The 20,572-nt window shown below is 43.3% G+C and overlaps 1 protein-coding gene and 1 long non-coding RNA gene across 2 annotated transcripts in view; one reads left to right on the top strand and one right to left on the bottom strand.

The window, feature by feature from the left end:
- Positions 1-18,429, bottom strand: part of LOC140121624 (uncharacterized) — a 60,789-nt gene extending 42,360 nt beyond the window's left edge. Inside the window, exon 1 of the long non-coding RNA XR_011854136.1 lies at positions 18,192-18,429. This is a non-coding gene — a long non-coding RNA (uncharacterized lncRNA). The remainder of the gene's footprint in view (positions 1-18,191) is intronic.
- The window catches only part of IL22RA2 (interleukin 22 receptor subunit alpha 2), a 41,890-nt gene that overhangs the window by 10,163 nt on the left and 11,155 nt on the right, over positions 1-20,572 (top strand). Inside the window, exons 2-4 of the mRNA XM_072141438.1 lie at positions 2,707-2,839; positions 18,689-18,873; positions 19,404-19,558. Coding sequence (XP_071997539.1) covers positions 2,707-2,839; positions 18,689-18,873; positions 19,404-19,558 — 473 coding nt within the window. The remainder of the gene's footprint in view (positions 1-2,706; positions 2,840-18,688; positions 18,874-19,403; positions 19,559-20,572) is intronic.

Consider the following 20,572-nt stretch of genomic DNA (forward strand, 5'->3'; position numbering starts at 1 on the left):
TGCGATTTAGAAACTATAGAATTTTTTTGGAAAATACATTCATTTAGGCCAAAACTGACATTTTCAGAATAAATTAAATGATGAAACGCACTGCAACGCTTGATGCCCAATTCCTCCCGAGTGTACTAATACCCCATATGTGGTGGTAAACTTCTGTACGGGCGCACGGCTGAGTACAGAATGAATGGAGGCGCCATTCACAGCAGATTTGTATTGTCACATTGTACAACCTATAAATTTTAATTTTTTTTGGTAATGCAAACATATGAGGGCTTATTGTTTATGGGATGAGATACAATGTATAGATAATTTATTTTGGGAGTCTAAAGCTTATTCATGAGATTTTATTAACTATTTCAAGGGGGACACAAACAAAATCATCAATTTTTATTTTGGATTTTAGCATTTTTTTCCCCCGCTCACCGTAACGTAAAAATAATATTTTATCTTTATTCTCTGGTTCACTACGATTGCTGTGATACCTCATTTATATAGTTTTTCTTATTTTTGCTCAATTATCCTGAGCAAAACCAATATTGGAGAAAATCGCATTGTTTTTACTATTGACAACTTTTCAGGGCCATAACTTCTGTATTTTCCTGTTGTCAGATCTGGTTGAGGGCTTATTTTTTGCAAAAACAGTTGTTCTTTTCAGTCGTATCATATTAGGGAACGTAACTTTTTTTGATTACTTTTTAGAACAAATTTTGTGATGGTGTTTGATGAAAAATTGTATATTATGGGAAGTTTTTCGAGTTTTTTTTTTTTACGTAGTTCACCGAGCGGGTTCAATATTGATTTAGATTTATTGTACAGATTAATACGGATGCGGTGATACCAAATATGTACGTGTTTTTGTGTTTTATTTACTTTATTTGCATTTTATGTGTTAAAGGGGTGATTATGGGACTTTTATTTTATTTATTTAATTATATTATAAAAAGATTTAATTTTTTTTTACTTTTTTACATTTTCTACTTCTTGGCTTGAATAAGCGATCGTCCGATCGCTTATTCAAGCCTTTACACTGCAATACACTTGTATTGCAGTGTATAGTGTAAATAACTGAGCATGCCGCGCATGCTCAGTTACTTACAGCCGGGTCCTGCCAGGAAGGCACAACCTGGCGGGGAGAGAAGCCTGCATCCTCGGGTCACTCGTCGGGACCTGGGGCAGTGGCAGGAGGGATCGGATCCCCCGGTAAGCACACCGGGGGGGTCCGATCCACATGGGAAACACACTTGCACGCCGCGGTCATGCTTGACCGTGGCGTGTAGGGGTTAAACACCCGGGATCTGAGTTTTTCCGATCCCGGGTGTTAGTGCCGGGTCTGGGCTGTGATATCACAGCCCGACACCAACACCTGCGAGACCCGGTGTCCCGAAATCTTCTTCTGACGCACCGCCATAGAAAGGCGTACGCGTCAGAAGAAGTACCCTTAATGACCGCCATAAAAAGCCGATACAGCGGTCATTAAGGGGTTAAGTGCGTTGTGTCAGTAATGCTGCATAGTACTCTGTAGTTTAGCATCCTGACTAGTTAGGTGCATTTGTAGCACCCTTTTTGTGTGGTATACATTGGTATTTCACTTGGTATAATTTTTACACCATCTATTAGGTGCGCTGTATAGTTATAGTAGATGCCCATGGTTTAATTTTTTTCAGTGAGCCGTGTCACTGCAGCAGAGATGGAGAAATATTGAGAAAACATCTAATGGGAATGGTACAGAAACCATCAATCAGGGGCTATTGGGCATTTTATACCAAACCCCATGTTCTGCATGGCCATGAGTAGGAGGCGCTTTTTTGCATTATGTGGGTAATGCACATGATCGGTTATTTAAGATCAGGCCCATTCCAGACCATTTTAGTGTCAATGTTGTGCACCATATACCCCTGTGAAGCGTGTCCTTAGAAGAATCCCTGGAACAATTTAACCCCTTCACAACCACCCTTCATAAATATACGTTGGGAAGCCTTGAAGGGAAGTGTGGAGGGGACACACAGACATACACGGTAAGTGTCGGCTGTGTTACCCATCTGACACCTGCCGGTAACTGTTGCGATAGGTGCTGGCAGTGATCACCGCAGTTAGCCTGTTAGGTGCTGCGTTTTTTTTTGACAGGCATGCTGATGGGCTCCACCATCTTTAAAAATCTAAGACAGACTGTAATATAGAATCAGTTTATATACAATATATTGTATGAGAGATCAGACCCTCCCACGCCCCCAGAATGTTCAAATCACTACTTTTTGGCCATTTTTACTGCAATAAATGAAAATATCATCCCATCCTGTAAACAATGACACATTTAAAAACAATGTTAGTGCTCTAACTCCACAATAAAACGTTAGGATTCAGAATTCCACGGAACTGTCTCACCCAGTTCCTTATAGATCGAATATTGAAGAAATTCCTCAGTAACTCCTCCTGTTCACTTCTCTATGCTGGATCTTGTGAGAGACTACACTACACTCTCCAGTATCAGGAAGAATGTGAACAGATGGTGCAGATCACCAAGGATAAGAGTAAAAATAATTTTATTCTAGCATACTCACAAACAAAATATTAAAAGCGTGCATATCAAAATGGTTAAAAACGCCGGAGGACCTCATGCCCGACCTAGGTCTCGCCCTTTCAGCTTCATCTGGGGCCCCAGAAATGAAAAAAACTGTTTTTTAATGATCCTTTTGTCATTTTTTCTAGATGTTTTCTTGGCACAGGCGACTTTGGAAGTTATAAGGGTGTTTTTCACGTCTTTAGACTTCTGCACAATATTAAATTGGGAAACAACATGTGATGGACGACCTACCTGCAGATATGAGGTCCAGTACAAAATGTATGTATTTTGTTTTCCATATATTATATTTTAGAGAATAGAATTTACTAAATTGATCAAATTGATAAATTGAAGTGACAAAGAAAGATCTTTTTAAGGCTATATTCACACTGACGCAAGGGGGAAGTATATACGGCCGGCGTATATACGGCCGATATACGTCCCCCATAGACGGCAATGGGTGCACGGCACCCTACGGGAGCGGTACGGTGCAGCACACGTGCGGCACCATGCCGCTCCATACCCGGGAAAAAGATAGGACATGTCCTATCTTTTTCCATATTACGGCACCTTGCGCCATATATCTCTATGGAGAGCAGCGGGGGTGAGCGCTCACCTCCTCCTCCTCTCCCTGCACTGCCGTCTGCCTGCCGTGCTACGGTACGGTGGTCAACGGCAGTGTGAATATAGCCTAAGTGGATTTTTCTCTGGCTCAGTTAAACTTTGATCTTGTCCTAGAAGAGACAAGGGAAGCCAGTCTAAAAGAGTAGTTAATAAATAGAATTGTACAGTTTGTATATTTGTGTTTACAAGTAACAAAATAAGTTTTGGATGAAAAATGATTCAAATAAGTATTTCTGAACCCAAAAAATGTCATTAGTTAACTACACCTTATTATATCACTTTCTGTTCAGACACTGGAATTTCACTTGTCTTTGTTTCTATGTAATATTGTATTCCCACCTTTGGTACAATTCACATGTACTGTATGTTTTATAAAAAATGCAAGGTGTACAGTTCATAGACTTATAGGATCATTATTACCTTCTCTTAACACCGTTAACCGCATCATTTGTCAAATGGGTTTCCAAAAGGCATACTATCACAGCGAGATATCTTAGAATTACATCAAACACAGCGCATTCCTGTTCTTTCACGCAGGCTTCGGACATTCCATGAAATCATAGAAAAAAAAACGCTGGGCAGCTCCTATCCCTTACCCCACCCCCAATCACACATTTTCCTCATGTAGGTAGGTCTAACTGCAGTACTCTTATCTCCTAGCAGTCCCCTGCGGAATCCCCATCCAGCAAGTAATAACAAATTCAATCGATCCTCCTGCTAATTTATTATCCTTTTAATTCCAGCCAGTGAATTCCTTCCTGCAGCGAGGAAATAAAAACTATTTATCCGGATAGATGACACATCAAAAAGTAATGAATATGACAAGACTTTTTTCAAGTCCATAAAGCCCTTTCATGGTATACTTAGAAAAATCTGGATACGTAGAACCACTATATATGACCTCCCCCTTATTCTACGTTTCTCACAAGATTGTGTCTCTGGGAACACAAAATTTTTACCAGAATAGAATGAGGAATAGATTCACGACTGGGCACCCGCTGGGCCCTTTCAAAACCAAAGATTGGTGAAAAAGATTCCTGTTCCAGAGTGTCTTTTTGTTCTACACTGTCTGGAAAGCAAGTAAATCTAAAATTACATTGTCTTGACTGATCTAGTTTCTGCTTCCATTTTGGTAATACGACAACTATCTCAAAAGGACATTAAAATTCATAAATTTTATTAAGGTATTTTAAAAATAAGTGGAGCTGCCTACAATCATTTTGTTATATAGGGCCACATAAACAAGACAAACATACAATTATTGTAGTGTATCCTCCAACACGTTAGACATTACTGTATGCAAGATGGTAGAGCTGCATTGTGCAGTTATGCAGCACCTAGCCCACTAGCCAGTGTCATACTGAGTGTCGGAGACGATTCATCTACAGTACAAGTGGTGCTAGACCCGCGTGCTCGGCACTTGGCTCAGTTCACATATGAGGGTCTGCACCTATTATGACCATACGTCAATTGATGCGTGACGCGTTTCCCCGCTATGTATATTGAGGTAGCGGTTCATCAGAGGACTATTACGATGGTGATCCCCTATTCCTGCATCTGTCTTAACTAGCTAGTTAAGACAGATGCAGGATAGGGGATCACCATCGTAATAGTCCTCTGATGAACCGCTACCTCAATATACATAGCGGGGAAACGCGTTAGGCATCAATTGACGTATGGTCATAATAGGTGCAGACCCTCATATGTGAACTGAGCCAAGTGCCGAGCACGCGGGTCTAGCACCACTTGCACTGTAGATGAATCGTCTCCGACACTCAGTATGACACTGGCTAGTGGGCTAGGTGCTGCATAACTGCACAATGCAGCTCTACCATCTTGCATACAGTAATGTCTAACGTGTTAGAGGATACACTACAATAATTGTATGTTTGTCTTGTTTATGTGGCCCTATATAACAATATGATTGTAGGCAGCTCCACTTAATTTTAAAATACCTTAATAAAATTTATGAATTTTAATGTCCTTTTGAGATAGTTGTCAATTTAAGGAGTTGGGACATAAACCATTTTCATTGATTTATCATTTTTGCATTTTGGTAATACGTTTCATAATATATAATTTCTAGTAAACACCATCTGATCCTGCAGCCCTTCTATAGCAGCATTAGTTTTTTTAACAGATAGAAGAATTTCCTCCTAGATAGCAGGAGTACCCTCCCTAGCTTCCTCGCTATCCATTTCCGTGATTAAATAACATTTTTGAAATTTTCTTAATTTTTTAAATTTCAGTGACATAGGATCTTCATTAGGCCCACCATCACCATTAGTTTGCAGTCACAATTGACTGTGGCTGTTTAAGGACCAATAAAGATGCAACAATCAATGTTATCATTGCTTGTTTGGTTGAGTTCATGCCTCGTATTAACTAGTCACTGCCCCTGATGCATCTGAAATGGGTTAATTCTGAAACAAACACATTAAATAATTTGACAAGCTCAGTGGCAGAATTTTTACATTTCTGAATGTATGTGAGAAAAATGAGAAAATGTATGAATATACTATAAAATAAAAGGGCATTAGCATAACATGGTTTCTTTTCCATATTAAACACTAGAAATTCTTTGCTTATTTATTAATTTGACAGATTTTGAATATACAAAAATACCGAAACAAAAGGGACAACCCAAGGAAGCTGCAAACCTACAATACTGTCCACTAGATGGCAACCAAACCATACATATCTAGTAGATGTCATAGATCTGCAATGACCCATATATGCATGATATATACATATATTTTTTTTTTTCTTAAAAAAAAGGGTGGCACTCCAAAGTAGTAAAGACATGTGTTGTTTATTCCACCTCCAGCAATATTTCAGCTCTAAAACCAGCCTTGGTCAAGCAGTTAATATGGAGTTACAAAAACATACATAGTCATATCATAGTTAAAACCATTCAAATGATCAATTAACAATAACGTTATAAATATACCATATATACTCCAGGTTTGACAAAGCGCTATCAGCGTGAAACAGCCTGTTACCTATCAGATCTCTGCATCCTCATATGTCTGCTTTTCTGCACGCTAAATAAAGATTGTGGATTGTACTAGCGAGTGCCGTCCTGTCCTTGGATTCAAATTACTACACCTGCTTACTTTTGGGACTTGAGCACTGCAGGAGATCCAGTTGCATTCAAGACATCAGCAGGTACCGCACTGTTGGGGGTTAGCTAGTGAGAAGCAGCCGGGGTTGTGCCTGTTCTACAGTCATTTCTTACTCCTTCGTTGGAAGAGTCGCGGCCATGTGCTCTGCCGGCTGGCACACAATATGATTTGATGACGGCAGACAGAAGACAGAAGAGGAGCTCCGGGGACTGGAGAATTGCGGAGAAGACAGAAGAGAATCCGTGCGAAGCATCGGGGAGCTGCGCCATACATCGGGACCACACGAAGGTGAGTATGTACCGTATATACTCGAGTATAAACCGACCCAAGTATAAGCCAAGGCCCCTAATTTTACCACAAAAACCTGGTAAAACCTTTATACTCGAGTATAAGCTGAATTTGGGTTTTCAGCACATTTTTTTGTTATGAAAAACTAGGCTTATACTCGAGTATATATGGTAAGTTTATTTATTTTAAGTGCTAGGCACTGTATACTAAAGGGGGCTGGCTACTAAAGGGGGCTGGCTACTAAAGGGGGCTGACTACTAAAGGGGACTGACTGGTTAATAAAGGTGGCTGGCTGGCTACTAAAAGGGGCTGGTTACTAAAGGTGGCTGGCTTATAAAGGGGGCTGGCTGGCTAATAAAGAAGGGCTGGCTGGCTAATAAAGGGGGCTGGCTGGCATTATACTAAAGGGAGCTGGATGACTATACTTCTGTGGGCTGGCTATATACTACAGGTGGCTTGCTGGCTAGGATGTGACCAATGCATTTTCTACCCTCGGCTTATACTCGAGTCAATAGATTTTTCCAGTTTTTGGTGGTAAAATTAGGGGCCTCGGCTTATATTTGGGTCGGCTTATACACAAGTTTATATGGTAAATAAACTCGAATTTGTGACTACAGTTATATCATGACAATATATAATTCACAATTATAGTGTAGTTGGTGTAAACACATCAGTGTCAAGTGAGACAGTATAAATATTACATAACTATGAAGATTAAGATAACAGAATCCCCCCGTGGATACACGGTACACTGTCCATTTCTGTGCAATGCCATGTGAATGCCCTGTTCGTCTATCGAAGAGTAGGAATTGTACTAATGCATTATTTATCAAGACTTAGTTACTATTCACAAATGAACCTGTATTTATTTAATAGTATTATGAGTTTATTATTGTCAATGGATATTGTTAATTTATTATTATTTTTTGTACTAACAAAGCACTTTTTCACTTTTGGCACATCCGCAGTTAATCATTTATCCTTTGATAATAACGATATATGTATGGCAATATAGGTGAAATTAACACAGGTCCATGTGGTTCACCCGGTCTTACTTTAAGTTTAAGAAGATAATGGAGACTTTTTCACATGGAAGGCAGGCTTGTCCGAGTTTGACATGCATCATGTGCCTACCGGAAGTGTTGTTAGTCTTGCCTAATTCTCTTTGGTGGTGCACCCACATGTGACCCTGCTAATGATTTCTCAGCCAGCACAATAACCGAAAGTCAGACTCTGGGCGAACCCAGGCCAGGACAGATTAATTTCTGAAACATATATAAGATATAAACCCCAGTTAGCACATTAACCCTTGAGGAAGCCCGCAAGACGGGAGATACACGTAGGGCTCCACCTCTTCCCTGGGTCGATGGCACTTCACATATGGTAATATAATCATCATTAATTAGGAGATCTGCACATGGATATGTGGCTTTAACTATTTTTTGCTATACTATTTGTACCATTTGTGCTAGACTAGTTTGGTCATTACTAGAGATGAGCGAACATACTCGTCCGAGCTTGATGCTCGTTCGAGCATTAGCGTACTCGAAACTGCTCGTTGCTCGGACGAATACTTCGCCCGCTCGAGAAAATGGCAGCTCCCGCCGTTTTGCTTTTTGGCGGCCAGAAACAGAGCCAATCACAAGCCAGGAGACTCTGCACTCCACCCAGCATGACGTGGTACCCTTACACGTCGATAGCAGTGGTTGGCTGGCCAGATCAGGTGACCCTGGAATAGACTAGCCCATGCCTGCGCTGCTCGGATCATTCTGTGTCTGGATGCCGCTAGGGAGAGAGCTGCTGCTGGTCAGGGAAAGCGTTAGGGTGTTCTATTAGAATAGTGTTAGGCAGGAGTGATTCAACAAGAACCCAACAGCCCTTCTTAGGGCTACAATAACGTTATCGTTTTTTTTTTTTGTTTGCTTGTGGCTGGGCTTGCTGGCACTAGTAGTGCAGCTAGTACCATATTGTGAGGAATTTGCAGGGGGACTTGCTACCGTTGTGTTTAGCTCTTAGTGACACACATATCCACCTCAAACACCAAAGTGGGAAAATTTATTAGGGGTTTGATTTCAATTAGGCACAGTCTGCCATTTACTTTTTATTTTACGTTTATTTTTTCATAACTCAGCGTCATCTCATCCGGCATAGCAGTGTGCTTTCATACTTGGCTAGAAAATAGCCATAGGAGAATCCAACCGGCTTACTTACTCCTACAATAGCGTTATATATATTTTATTTCTGGTTGATCTGCTGGTGGCTGTCCTTGCTGCAGTGCATCTACTAGCCAATTGTGAGGAATTTGTAGTGAGACTTGCGACCGCTGTGTTTAGCGCTTAGTGACGCACATATCCATCGCAAAGACCGAAGTGGGAAAATTTATTAGGGGTTGGATTTCAATTAGGCACAGTCTGGCAGTTTCTTTTTATTTTACGTTTATTTTTTCATAACTCAGCGTCATCTCATCAGTGTGCTTTCATACTTGGCTAGAAAATAGCCAAAGGAGAATCCAAACGGCTTACTTACGCCTACAATAGCGTTATATATATTTTATTTCTGGTTGATCTGCTGGTGGCTGTCCTTGCTGCAGTGCATCTACTAGCCAATTGTGAGGAATTTGTAGTGAGACTTGCGACCGCTGTGTTTAGCGCTTAGTGACGCACATATCCATCGCAAAGACCGAAGTGGGAAAATTTATTAGGGGTTGGATTTCAATTAGACACAGTCTGGCAGTTTCTTTTTATTTTACGTTTATTTTTTCATAACTCAGCATCATCTCATCAGTGTGCTTTCATACTTGGCTAGAAAATAGCCAAAGGAGAATCCAAACGCCTTACTTACGCCTACAATAGCGTTATATATATTTTATTTCTGGTTGATCTGCTGGTGGCTGTCCTTGCTGCAGTGCATCTACTAGCCAATTGTGAGGAATTTGTAGTGAGACTTGCGACCGCTGTGTTTAGCGCTTAGTGACGCACATATCCATCGCAAAGACCGAAGTGGGAAAATTTATTAGGGGTTGGATTTCAATTAGACACAGTCTGGCAGTTTCTTTTTATTTTACGTTTATTTTTTCATAACTCAGCGTCATCTCATCTGGCATAGCAGTGTGCTTTCATACTTGGCTAGAAAATAGCCATAGCAATAGGATAGCATCGTTTGGTTTTAAAAACTAAAAAACGCAAAAAAAAAAAAAAACACAAAAAAAACTTTTAAAAAAATTAAAGTTATAACTTTCATTTTCAAAATGTTTAACCCGAGAGCTAGGGGTAGAGGATGAGGGCGGGGACGTGGGCGTCCAACTACTGCAGGGGTCAGAGGCCGTGGTCCTGGGCGGGGTGAGACACCACCTGCTGATGAGGGAGCAGGGGAACGCCGCAGAGCTACACTCCCTAGGTTCATGTCTGAAGTTACTGGGACTCGTGGTAGAGCACTGTTGAGGCCAGAACAGTGCGAACAGGTGATGTCGTGGATTGCCGACAATGCTTCGAGCAATTTGTCCACCAGTCAGTCTTCCACGCAGTCCACCCATGTCACCGAAATCGGCACTCCTCCAGCTCCTGCACCTCAGCCTCCTCCCCCCCAGTCTGCCCCCTCCCAGGAAAATTTGGCATTTGAACCGGCATACTCTGAGGAACTGTTTTCTGGACCCTTCCCACAGTCACAAACCACTTGTGCGGTTGCTGCTGAGCAATTTTCCGATGCCCAGGTTTTCCACCAGTCGCAGTCTGTGGGTGATGATGACCTTCTTGACGTAGTGGAAGAAGTGTGTAAAGAGGTGTCCGACGATGAGGAGACACGGTTGTCAGACAGTGGTGAAGTTGTTGTCAGGGCAGGAAGTCCGAGGGGGGAGCAGACTGAGGGATCGGAGGATGATGAGGTGACAGACCCAAGCTGGGTTGAGAGGCCGGGTGAACACAGTGCTTCTGAGACGGAGGAGAGTCCTCGACCAGAACAGGTTGGAAGAGGCAGTGGTGGGGCCAGACGGAGAGGCAGGGCCAGAGCAGGTGCATCAGCGCCAAATGTGTCACGTAGTGAAGCTCCCGTGGCGAGGGCTCCCGCGGCGAGGGCTAGATTTTCAGAAGTCTGGAGGTTCTTTAAGGAAACACCGGATGACCGACGGACTGTGGTGTGCAACCTTTGCCAAACCAGGATCAGCAGGGGTTCCACCACTACTAGCTTAACTACCACCAGTATGCGCAGGCATATGAATGCTAAACACCCCACTCAGTGGCACCAAGCCCGTTCACCTCCGGCCGTGCACACCACTGCTCCTTCCCCTGTTTCAGCTGATAGTCAGCCCCCTGCCCAGGACCCTGGCACAAAAACCCCATCGTCGCCTCCACGATCCTCCACAGCATCCACCAGCGTTCAGCTCTCCATACCCCAGACGCTGGAGCGGAAATGGAAATATAGTGCAACCCACCCGCACGCCCAAGCCCTTAATGTCCACATCTCCAGATTGCTTAGCCTGGAGATGCTGCCCTATAAGCTAGTAGAGACCGAGGCCTTTCGCAACCTCATGGCGGCGGCCGCCCCTCGGTATTCGGTCCCCAGCCGCCACTACTTTTCCCGATGTGCCGTCCCAGCCCTGCACCAGCACGTGTCAGACAACATCATCCGTGCCCTGACCAACGCCGTTTCTGACAAGGTCCACCTGACCACGTACACGTGGACGAGTGCTGCCGGGCAGGGCCACTGTATATCGCTGACGGCACATTGGGTTAACTTGGTGGAGGCTGGGACCGAGTGTGACCCTGCGGCTGGTCATATACTGCCGACGCCGAGGATTGCGGGGCCTACCTCGGTCCAGGTCTTTCAGGCCTACTATGCCTCCTCCTCCTCCCACCCCTCCTCCACCTCCTCCTCAAAACTACCATCCGTGGGCATGGCGCCATCAGTCGCTAGCTCTAGGCACAGCAGCAGTGCCGTCGCTAAGCGACAGCAGGCGGTGCTCAAACTGCTGAGCCTAGGCGATAAAAGGCACACCGCCCAAGAGCTATTACAGGGCATCACGGCGCAGACTGATCTGTGGCTGGCACCGCTGAACCTGAAGCCAGGCATGGTTGTGTGTGACAACGGCCGTAACCTGGTGGCGGCTCTGCAACTCGGCAGACTGACACATGTGCCATGCCTGGCCCATGTGTTAAATCTGATAGTTCAGCGTTTCCTCAAGACATACTCCAATCTGTCTGATTTGCTCACGAAGGTGCGCCGCATCTGTGCGCATTTCAGGAAGTCCAGCACAGATGCTGCCACTCTCAGAGCAGCACAGCGCCACCTCCAACTGCCCGCTCACCGACTGTTGTGCGACGTGCCCACGAGGTGGAATTCAACACTGACCATGTTATCCAGAGTTTACCAGCAGCGCAGAGCGATTGTAGACTGCCAGATGTCAACTTCCACCAGAACTGGTAGTCAGGTCAGTCAGCTTCCTCAAGTCTACAATGAGGAGTGGACGTGGATGTCTGATATCTGTCAGGTGCTGAGTAACTTTGAGGAGTCAACACAGATGGTCAGTGGCGATGCCGCCATCATCAGCCTCACCATCCCGCTGCTTGGCCTGTTGAAAAACTCTCTGATCAGCATGAAGTCGGAAGCTTTGCGCTCGTAACAAGAGACGGGGGAAGAAGATTCCCTTGTTGATAGCCAAAGCACCCTTAGGTCTGTTTCTCAGCGCATATCGGAGGAGGTGGAGGTGGATGAGGATGAGGAGGAAGAGGAGGAGAATGTTGGCGAGACACAAGAGGGGACCATTGTTGAGTCCTTCACTGTTGAGCGTGTATGGGCAGAAGAAGAGGAGTTGGAGGAGTTGGAGGAGGAGGAAATGGACAGTCAGGCCAGTGAGGGGAGTGAATTCTTACGCGTTGGTACTCTGGCGCATATGGCAGATTTCATGCTAGGCTGCCTATCCCGTGACCCTCGCGTTCAAAGAATTTATTCCAGCACCGATTACTGGGTATTCACTCTCCTGGACCCACGGTACAAGCAAAATCTTTCCACTCTCATCCATGGAGAGGAAAGGAGTGTGAGAATGCATGAATACCAGCAGGCCCTGGTGCACAAGCTGAAACACTATTTCCCTTCTGACAGCGCTAGCGGCAGAGTGCGTAGTTCTGCGGGACAAGTAGCGAGGGAGAGTAGGCGAGCAGGCAGCTTGTCCAGCACTGGCAAGGGTACGCTTTACAAGGCTTTTGCCAGCTTTATGTCACCCCAGCAAGACACTGTCACCTGTCCCCAGTCTCAGCAGAGTAGGGCTGATCTTTACAGAAAGATGGTGAGGGAGTACGTAGCTGACCATACCATCGTCCTAAATGATCACACAGCTCCCTACAACTACTGGGTTTCAAAGCTGGACATGTGGCACGAACTGGCGCTGTACGCCTTGGAGGTTCTTGCCTGCCCTGCCGCTAGCGTGTTGTCCGAGCGGGTTTTCAGTGCAGCTGGTGGCATCATCACCGATAAGCGTACACGCCTGTCGACTGACAGCGCTGACAGGCTGACGCTTATTAAGATGAATAAAGCCTGGATTTCTCATAATTTCCAATCTCCACCAGGTGAAGGAAGCTCAACCTGAATAATTTATGCACTCCTCCTCCTCCTCATTTTCCTCCTTCTCCTCCTCTTTGTACACTAAAGCAGAGGAAACTGGCTATTTTTTGACAGGGCCCACTGGCTCTAGCTACAGTACTTTATGCATTTAATTTTTCTGGAAGGCCACCTACCCGGTCCTCTGTTTTAAACAATTTTTGGGAGTGCCACATACAGGCACTCAATCTATTCAATTTTTCTGGAGGGCCACCTACCTGCTCCTCTGGTTTGAAAACTTTTTTGGACTGCCACATACAGGCACTCAATCTATTTCATTTTTCTGGAGGGCCACCTACCTGCTCCTCTGGTTTGAAAACTTTTTTGGACTGCCACATACAGGCACTCAATCTATTTCATTTTTCTGGAGGGCCACCTACCTGCTCCTCTGGTTTGAAAACTTTTTTGGACTGCCACATACAGGCACTCAATCTATTTCATTTTTCTGGAGGGCCACCTACCTGCTCCTCTGGTTTGAAAACTTTTTTGGACTGCCACATACAGGCACTCAATCTATTTCATTTTTCTGGAGGGCCACCTACCTGCTCCTCTGGTTTGAAAACTTTTTTGGACTGCCACATACAGGCACTATTTAAATTAAATTGTCTCCATAGCAGCCTCCACACGTTGTCTCCATTGCTACCTCCAAAAGTCGTCCATATAGCTGCCTCCATACATCGTCCCCTTATCAAACGAGGTGTGTCAGGCAGAAATTTGGGTTGTTTTCATGGAATCCACATCAAAGTTGTTAACTTTGTCGCCACCCTGCTGTGTTATCCACAAAATATACTGGCAAACTTTTATCATTTACCAATATTATTTCAGCGCTTCTTGCGCATCTGTTTACATTCCCCTCACCCACCATATCCTAAACTTATAAGAACGCTACTACACTTGATCTTATACAAAAGGTTCTTAGAAGTGCTGTTTGGGGAGTAGCCTAGAGACAGGGGCTTGGATTGGCGAAAGCTCGCCTGGCAGCGGAGCGCCAGCTCCATGCGCATCATGCGCTTCTTGCGCATCTGTTTACATTCCCCTCACCCGCCATATCCCAAACTTATAAGAACGCTACTACACTTAACTTGGTGCAGGCTGGGACCGAGTCTGACCCTGGGGCTGGTCATATACTGCCGACGCAGAGGATTGCGGGGCCTACCTCGGTCCAGGTCTCAAAGGCCTAGTATACCTCCTCCTCCTCCCACCCCTCCTCCACCTCCTCCTCCTCCGAATTACCATCCGTGGCCATGGCGCCATCAGTCGGTAGCTCTAGGCACAGCAGCAGTGCCGTCGCTAAGCGACAGCAGGCGGTGCTCAAACTGCTGAGCCTAGGCGATAAAAGGCACACCGCCCAAGAGCTATTACAGGGCATTCCACATCAAACTTGTTAACTTTGTCGCCACCCTGCTGTGTAATCCACAAAATATACTGGCAAACTTTTATCATTTACCGATATTATTTCAGCGCTTCTTGCGCATCTGTTTACATTCCCCTCACCCGCCATATCCCAAACTTATAAGAACGCTACTACACTTGATCTTATACAAAAGGTTCTTAGAAGTGCTGTTTGGGGAGTAGCCTAGAGACAGGGGCTTGGATTGGCGAAACCTCGCCTGGAAGCGGAGCGCCAACTCCATCCCAAGATCCAACTAACATAGTTTTAACTGCAGCACCTTTAATCTACTACTAGTTCACTGCCTCCATAATAATAATAATAATAATCTTTATTTATATAGCGCCATAATATTCCGTAGCGCTTTACAAATCATAGGAAACAAATACAAATGTAATGTAACAGAGCACAACATTTGTATGGAACAACAGGAGTGAGGTCCCTGCTCGCCAGAGCTTACGATTTATGAAGATGATGGGGTAACACGAGGTAAAAGAATATTTAATGGTCAAGCCATTCTTCTTAGGGAATAGAACAAAATATAATAAATGGAATTGCTGTCGCTTGAACCACTCAGCCGTCATCTTATATACCAGGTCCAGGGTGAATGGGACTGCAGAGAAGTCTGGTGCCTGTTGGTTGCTGGATAACAGATGGGAGGACGAGACAGGACGGGTTAGTAGAAGAGTTAAAACTTTATGCAGTTAATGAGTGTTATAGGCTTGCCTAAAGAAATGGGTTTTAAGAGCACGTTTGAAACTTTGGAGGTTAGGTATTAGTCTGATAGTCCGGGGCAGAGCATTCCATAGAATTGGTGCAGCTCTAGAGAAGTCTTGGAGACGCGAGTGGGAGGTCCGCACTAGGGTAGAGGTTAATCTAAGATCACTGGCGGATCTAAGAGCACGGGCTGGGCGATAGACTGAGATAAGAGAGGGGAGGTAGGGGGGTGCAGCATTATACAGAGCTTTATGGATGAGGGTTATTATTTTAAACTGTATTCGAAAGGAGACTGGCAGCCAGTGCAGCGACTGGCATGAACTGTAGGCATACATGGTCCCCTTATCAAACGAGCTGTGTCAGGCAGAATTTTGGGTTGTTTTCATGGCTTCCACAACAAACTTGTTAACTTTGTCGCCACCCTGCTGTGTAATCCACAAAATATACTGGCAAACTTTTATCATTTACCAATATTATTTCAGCGCTTCTTGCGCATCTGTTTACATTCCCCTCACCCGCCATATCCTAAACTTATAAGAACGCTACTACACTTGATCTTATACAAAAGGTTCTTAGAAGTGCTGTTTGGGGAGTAGCCTAGAGACAGGGGCTTGGATTGGCGAAAGCTCGCCTGGCAGCGGAGCGCCAGCTCCATGCCAAGATCCAACTAGCATAGTTTTAACTGCAGCACCTTTAATCTACTACTAGTTCACTGCCTCCATACATGGTCCCCTTATCAAACGAGCTGTGTCAGGCAGAATTTTCGGTTGTTTTCATGGCTTCCATGTTAACTTTGTCGCCACCCTGCTGTGTAATCCACAAAATATACTGGCAAACTTTTATCATGTACCGATATTATTTGAGCGCTTCTTGCTCACCTCCTTTGGTTCCTCTCTGCCACCCATTGGTTTGAAGCCTGAGTCCATTTAGGGTATGTCGCCATGCCACTCTCTAGCCTGCCGCTGCTGCCGCTGCCTCTGCATGCCGTCCCCTATAGTGTCAGGGTCAATTATTGGATGTTTTAGATGCTATCTAGCTTCATTCTGTCACTCTGTCATGGCCATGCTGTTGCCCATAATTTTGGCATAATGGTGCAATTAAGCAGCCTCAGAGGCATCCATGCATGCTGCCCCTGCTGTTTCCTGTCCATTTCCGTGGTGTTTCCATCCTTTTCTGAGGTTCCCAGGTGTTTGGCCAAGCTTCCCTGTGCAGAGCCTTGGTCCCCTTGAAAAATGCTCGAGTCTCCCATTGACTTCAATGGGGCTCGTTATTCGAGACGAGCACTCGAGCATCGGGAAAAGTTCGTCTCGAATAACGAGTACCCGAGCATTTTAGTGCTCGCTCATCTCTAGTCATTACTTATTATAATATGAATGGGCTCTTATCTACAATTGTTAGCTGGATGAGACAATCTGCTACATTCCTTTTCCATGATACCCACTCATTTTGTACCCAACCACATTGACTTTGTGGCAGTTTTTTTTAGTTCATCCACTTGTTTTTAGATGCTTTTAATTGTGTTGTATTCAATAAAATTTGGTACTGTACACATTCACTTTCTCTCTAGTTCTTATACTTATTTTTTGGATATATGTACCCATGTTTCTATACATTGATTGTCCTCCTTTGTTCTGTATATACAACTATACTGCATGTCATGCATATGTACTACTGGTAAGGCGTCCATCACCGCCATATTGGCATAGGACTGTATTGCGCATACAGTCAGAACAAGACTTGATAGTTAGGTCATGGTTGTTAACCCTTTACAAGTTGCTGTTTCCCTTGAACATTAGACCTCCCTTTCTCCCCATGAGTTAACTGGGGGGTATCTGATACTTCCTACAAAGCTGGGGGATCTCATGTGTACTTTGGGTCTGTCTGAGGCCCCGGCATGTCAGGCCCTGTTACAGTGTAGAGACTTGGACTTGAACAAGCAATTAGAGCATTTAGTTCATGTTGACGTGCCTCTTCCGGGCTCCATGTCATCCATGTCTACCACCTTGATCAAGGATTGTAAATCAGTCGCACTGACTAGTGTGTGCCCCCTCTAGCAGGGATTACTCTTCTTTAAGATTCATATGCCCTTGTTTTTAAGAAAAGAAGTCTTTAAAATTATGCAAATGAGCCTTAGGGCTCCAGGCTCCATTGACACCTATGGAACCCAGAGCCCCTCAGGCTCATTTGTATAATTTTAAATACTTTTTTTTGTAAAAACCAGGACATAAGAAGCTAAAGAAGAGCATATCCTGCCAGAGGGGAAATACACCAGCATTTAAGTGAGTTTGGTTTACAGTCCTTGATCCTGTTGGTAGATGTCCTTTAACAATAAGTGCCTACACTACAAATTGGAGTGTACAGCAGATGCTAGACAGAAATCTGAACTTCACCTTAAAGCAGTAGTAGCACATACTGAACATTGCAAGAGCATGCGGTTACATCAGTTATGAGGTCATTAGCAATTTGTCAGAACAGAAAATTCAATAAAAATTATTTTATTGCACACCAGACTAGCACATGCTCCATCACTTGAGGCCATAACTACTTTTGTCTTCAGGATACAAAAACATGAGTTTTTTTCTCCCAAAAAAATCTTTTATTGTACAAACACAAAATAAACCCTATATACACTTTCATTTACCTTCTGAACATTGTACTAGTATCTGACACATAGAAAGAGAGATGAGCAAATGCATAATCTACTTGGTTTTGGAGTGCCAGTTAATATTAAATTAACAACAATATTTAATGGATCTTTACAGGGGGTTTATTAAGGGTAATATACAGGGAAGTATAAATATAGGGTAAACTAACTAGGGACATAGAGAGAGAGAGTAGTGGAGCAAGTGCTCTAACTAAAGATATATATACAATCTTATATACATAGACACATACTCACATAGACTGCCAATCCCCATACCAGAGATGATGAGATCCATGAGATGCCTATTAGACACAATGACAGTCATCTCTCCTACATCTCTGCTTTTCCACAATACACCAGATCTTGTGTGCCTTCCTACCCTTCCTCGATAAAGAACTTATCTGTCTGTAGCTTGTAGTTCTCTTCATGCTGTTACCAGCTGATTGTCATTGTCTGTGTATCCGTTTGAGAGCTTGGTCCTGGACTGCAGGGGGCGGGGCTAGAGTGAAGAAAGCAGAGAGAGACAAAAATCTCAGCTCCATGTTTGTCACACAGAAATCCAAGATGGCTTTCCGACCCTAAGTCAGAAGTTACAGGGTTGTGTCTAGGGGCAACTGAAATTGTGTACACCAGGATGGTTATGGTTTTCTTAGCATGGCAACAGTCACGATAATAAAAATCCTTCTTGTGTTTTAATGTATTATATCAGATCTTACATTGTATTATTTAGTTTTTTTTTAATTAACTTTCAGATATGGAGAACGTATGTGGCAAAACAAAACGGACTGTGAAACATTAAAAAACATGTGCAATATGACATCAGAGACATTGAAACTAGAGCATGTAGATGAAAAAATATTTGCCCGTGTAAGAGCAATATCAGAAAATACTTTTTCTGTATGGAAAAGAAGTAAAGGATTTCAAGCTTTACAAGACAGTAAGTTAACTTATTACTTATCATAAAGGTGTGAACATATGTAAAAGTACTTAAATTGGTACAACATATTTCCCATAATTAGGATCCCAAAAAAGCATGGCAATTATCATTACATGTCAACTATTAAACAATTTTCAAATGCAGCAGACCACAAGAAAAAACCTACAAAATTATTTATCAAGTGAACCCCTCTCTAAATGAAATTTCTGTGGATTTCAGCACTGCAACTTTGGCCATATAAGGAAGACTTGAGTTGCACATTACTTAAAAGGGAGACCAAGTAGACAGTGACATTACGCAGAGATATTTTAACTAGGCGAATATTGTACCAATGAGATAATATGTCAGGCAAAAAGATCAAGATGTCATCAGGATACAACATCACAAAATTGTAGAGTAGATCATTGAAATTGACATTCAAGAACTCCTGGAATACCTATGGGCCTTTGAGGAGACCGCGTTGTATGGCTTTTATTTTGTGCTCAATATATTCTAATTTCTAAATATGACTGATCACTTATTTCTTTCAGCAACTATAAGCGTCCCAATGGTTATGGTGACCACTTCATCAGACACCATAGTGATAGATATCACTGCCGCACAGATGTTATATGGCATCAAATACGCCAACACTAATTATCAGAAGAAAGTCTCTTTTATTATTAGGATCTTGGCTTCATCAAAGGTAAGTCCTCTCATATCACAGTAATCACACATACATACAGTGGGTACAGAAAATATATAGACCCCTATAAATATTTCACGCTTTGTTTCATTGCCACCAAGAATTCTTTTTTTTTTTTGCTCATTAATGTACACTCTGCACTTTGCATCTGGACAGAAAAAAATTGAAATGTAGATATTTTTTTCAAATTTATTAAGTATAAGTATTGAGACCCTTTGCTGTGGAACTCATATCATAGTATCATAGTATCATAGTATATAAGGCTGGAAGGAGACGCAAGTCCATCAAGTCCAACCTTCAAGAATTAAATAAATGTTTTATCCCCATAACCCGTGATATTTTTTCTCTCCAGAAAGTCATCCAGGCCTCTCTTGAACATGTACATAGAGTCGGCCATAACAACCTCCTGCGGCAGAGAGTTCCATAGTCTCACTGCTCTTACAGTAAAGAACCTTTGTCTATGGTGATGGTAGAATCGCCTCTCCTCTAGGCGTAGAGGATGCCCCCTTGTCCTGGTCACAGGCCTAGGTATAAAAAGATCTTTGGAGAGATCCTTGTACTGTCCGTTCAGGTATTTGTACATTGTAATGAGGTCTCCCCTCAGTCGTCTTTTTTCTAAACTGAATAATCCCAAATTTTGTAATCTGTCATTGTATTCTAGTCCCCCCATTCCCCTAATAATCCTGGTTGCTCTCCTCTGCACCCGTTCCAGCTCTACTATATCCTTTTTATATACTGGTGCCCAAAACTGTACACAATATTCCATGTGTGGTCTGACCAGGGATTTGTATAAGGGCAGAACTATGTCTTTATCATGAGAATCTATTCCTCTCTTGATACATCCCATTATTTTATTTGCTTTAGCAGCAGCCGCCTGGCTCTGGTCACTAAAATTAAGTTTACCATCCACCAATACCCCCAAGTCCTTTTCAGCTTCAGTTTTACTAAGTAATTGACCGTTTAGAACATAATTATACTTTTTGTTTCCATGGCCCAAGTGCATAACTTTACATT

Source organism: Engystomops pustulosus, chromosome 3, assembly GCF_040894005.1.
Source record: "Engystomops pustulosus chromosome 3, aEngPut4.maternal, whole genome shotgun sequence".
Lineage (NCBI taxonomy): Eukaryota > Metazoa > Chordata > Amphibia > Anura > Leptodactylidae > Engystomops > Engystomops pustulosus.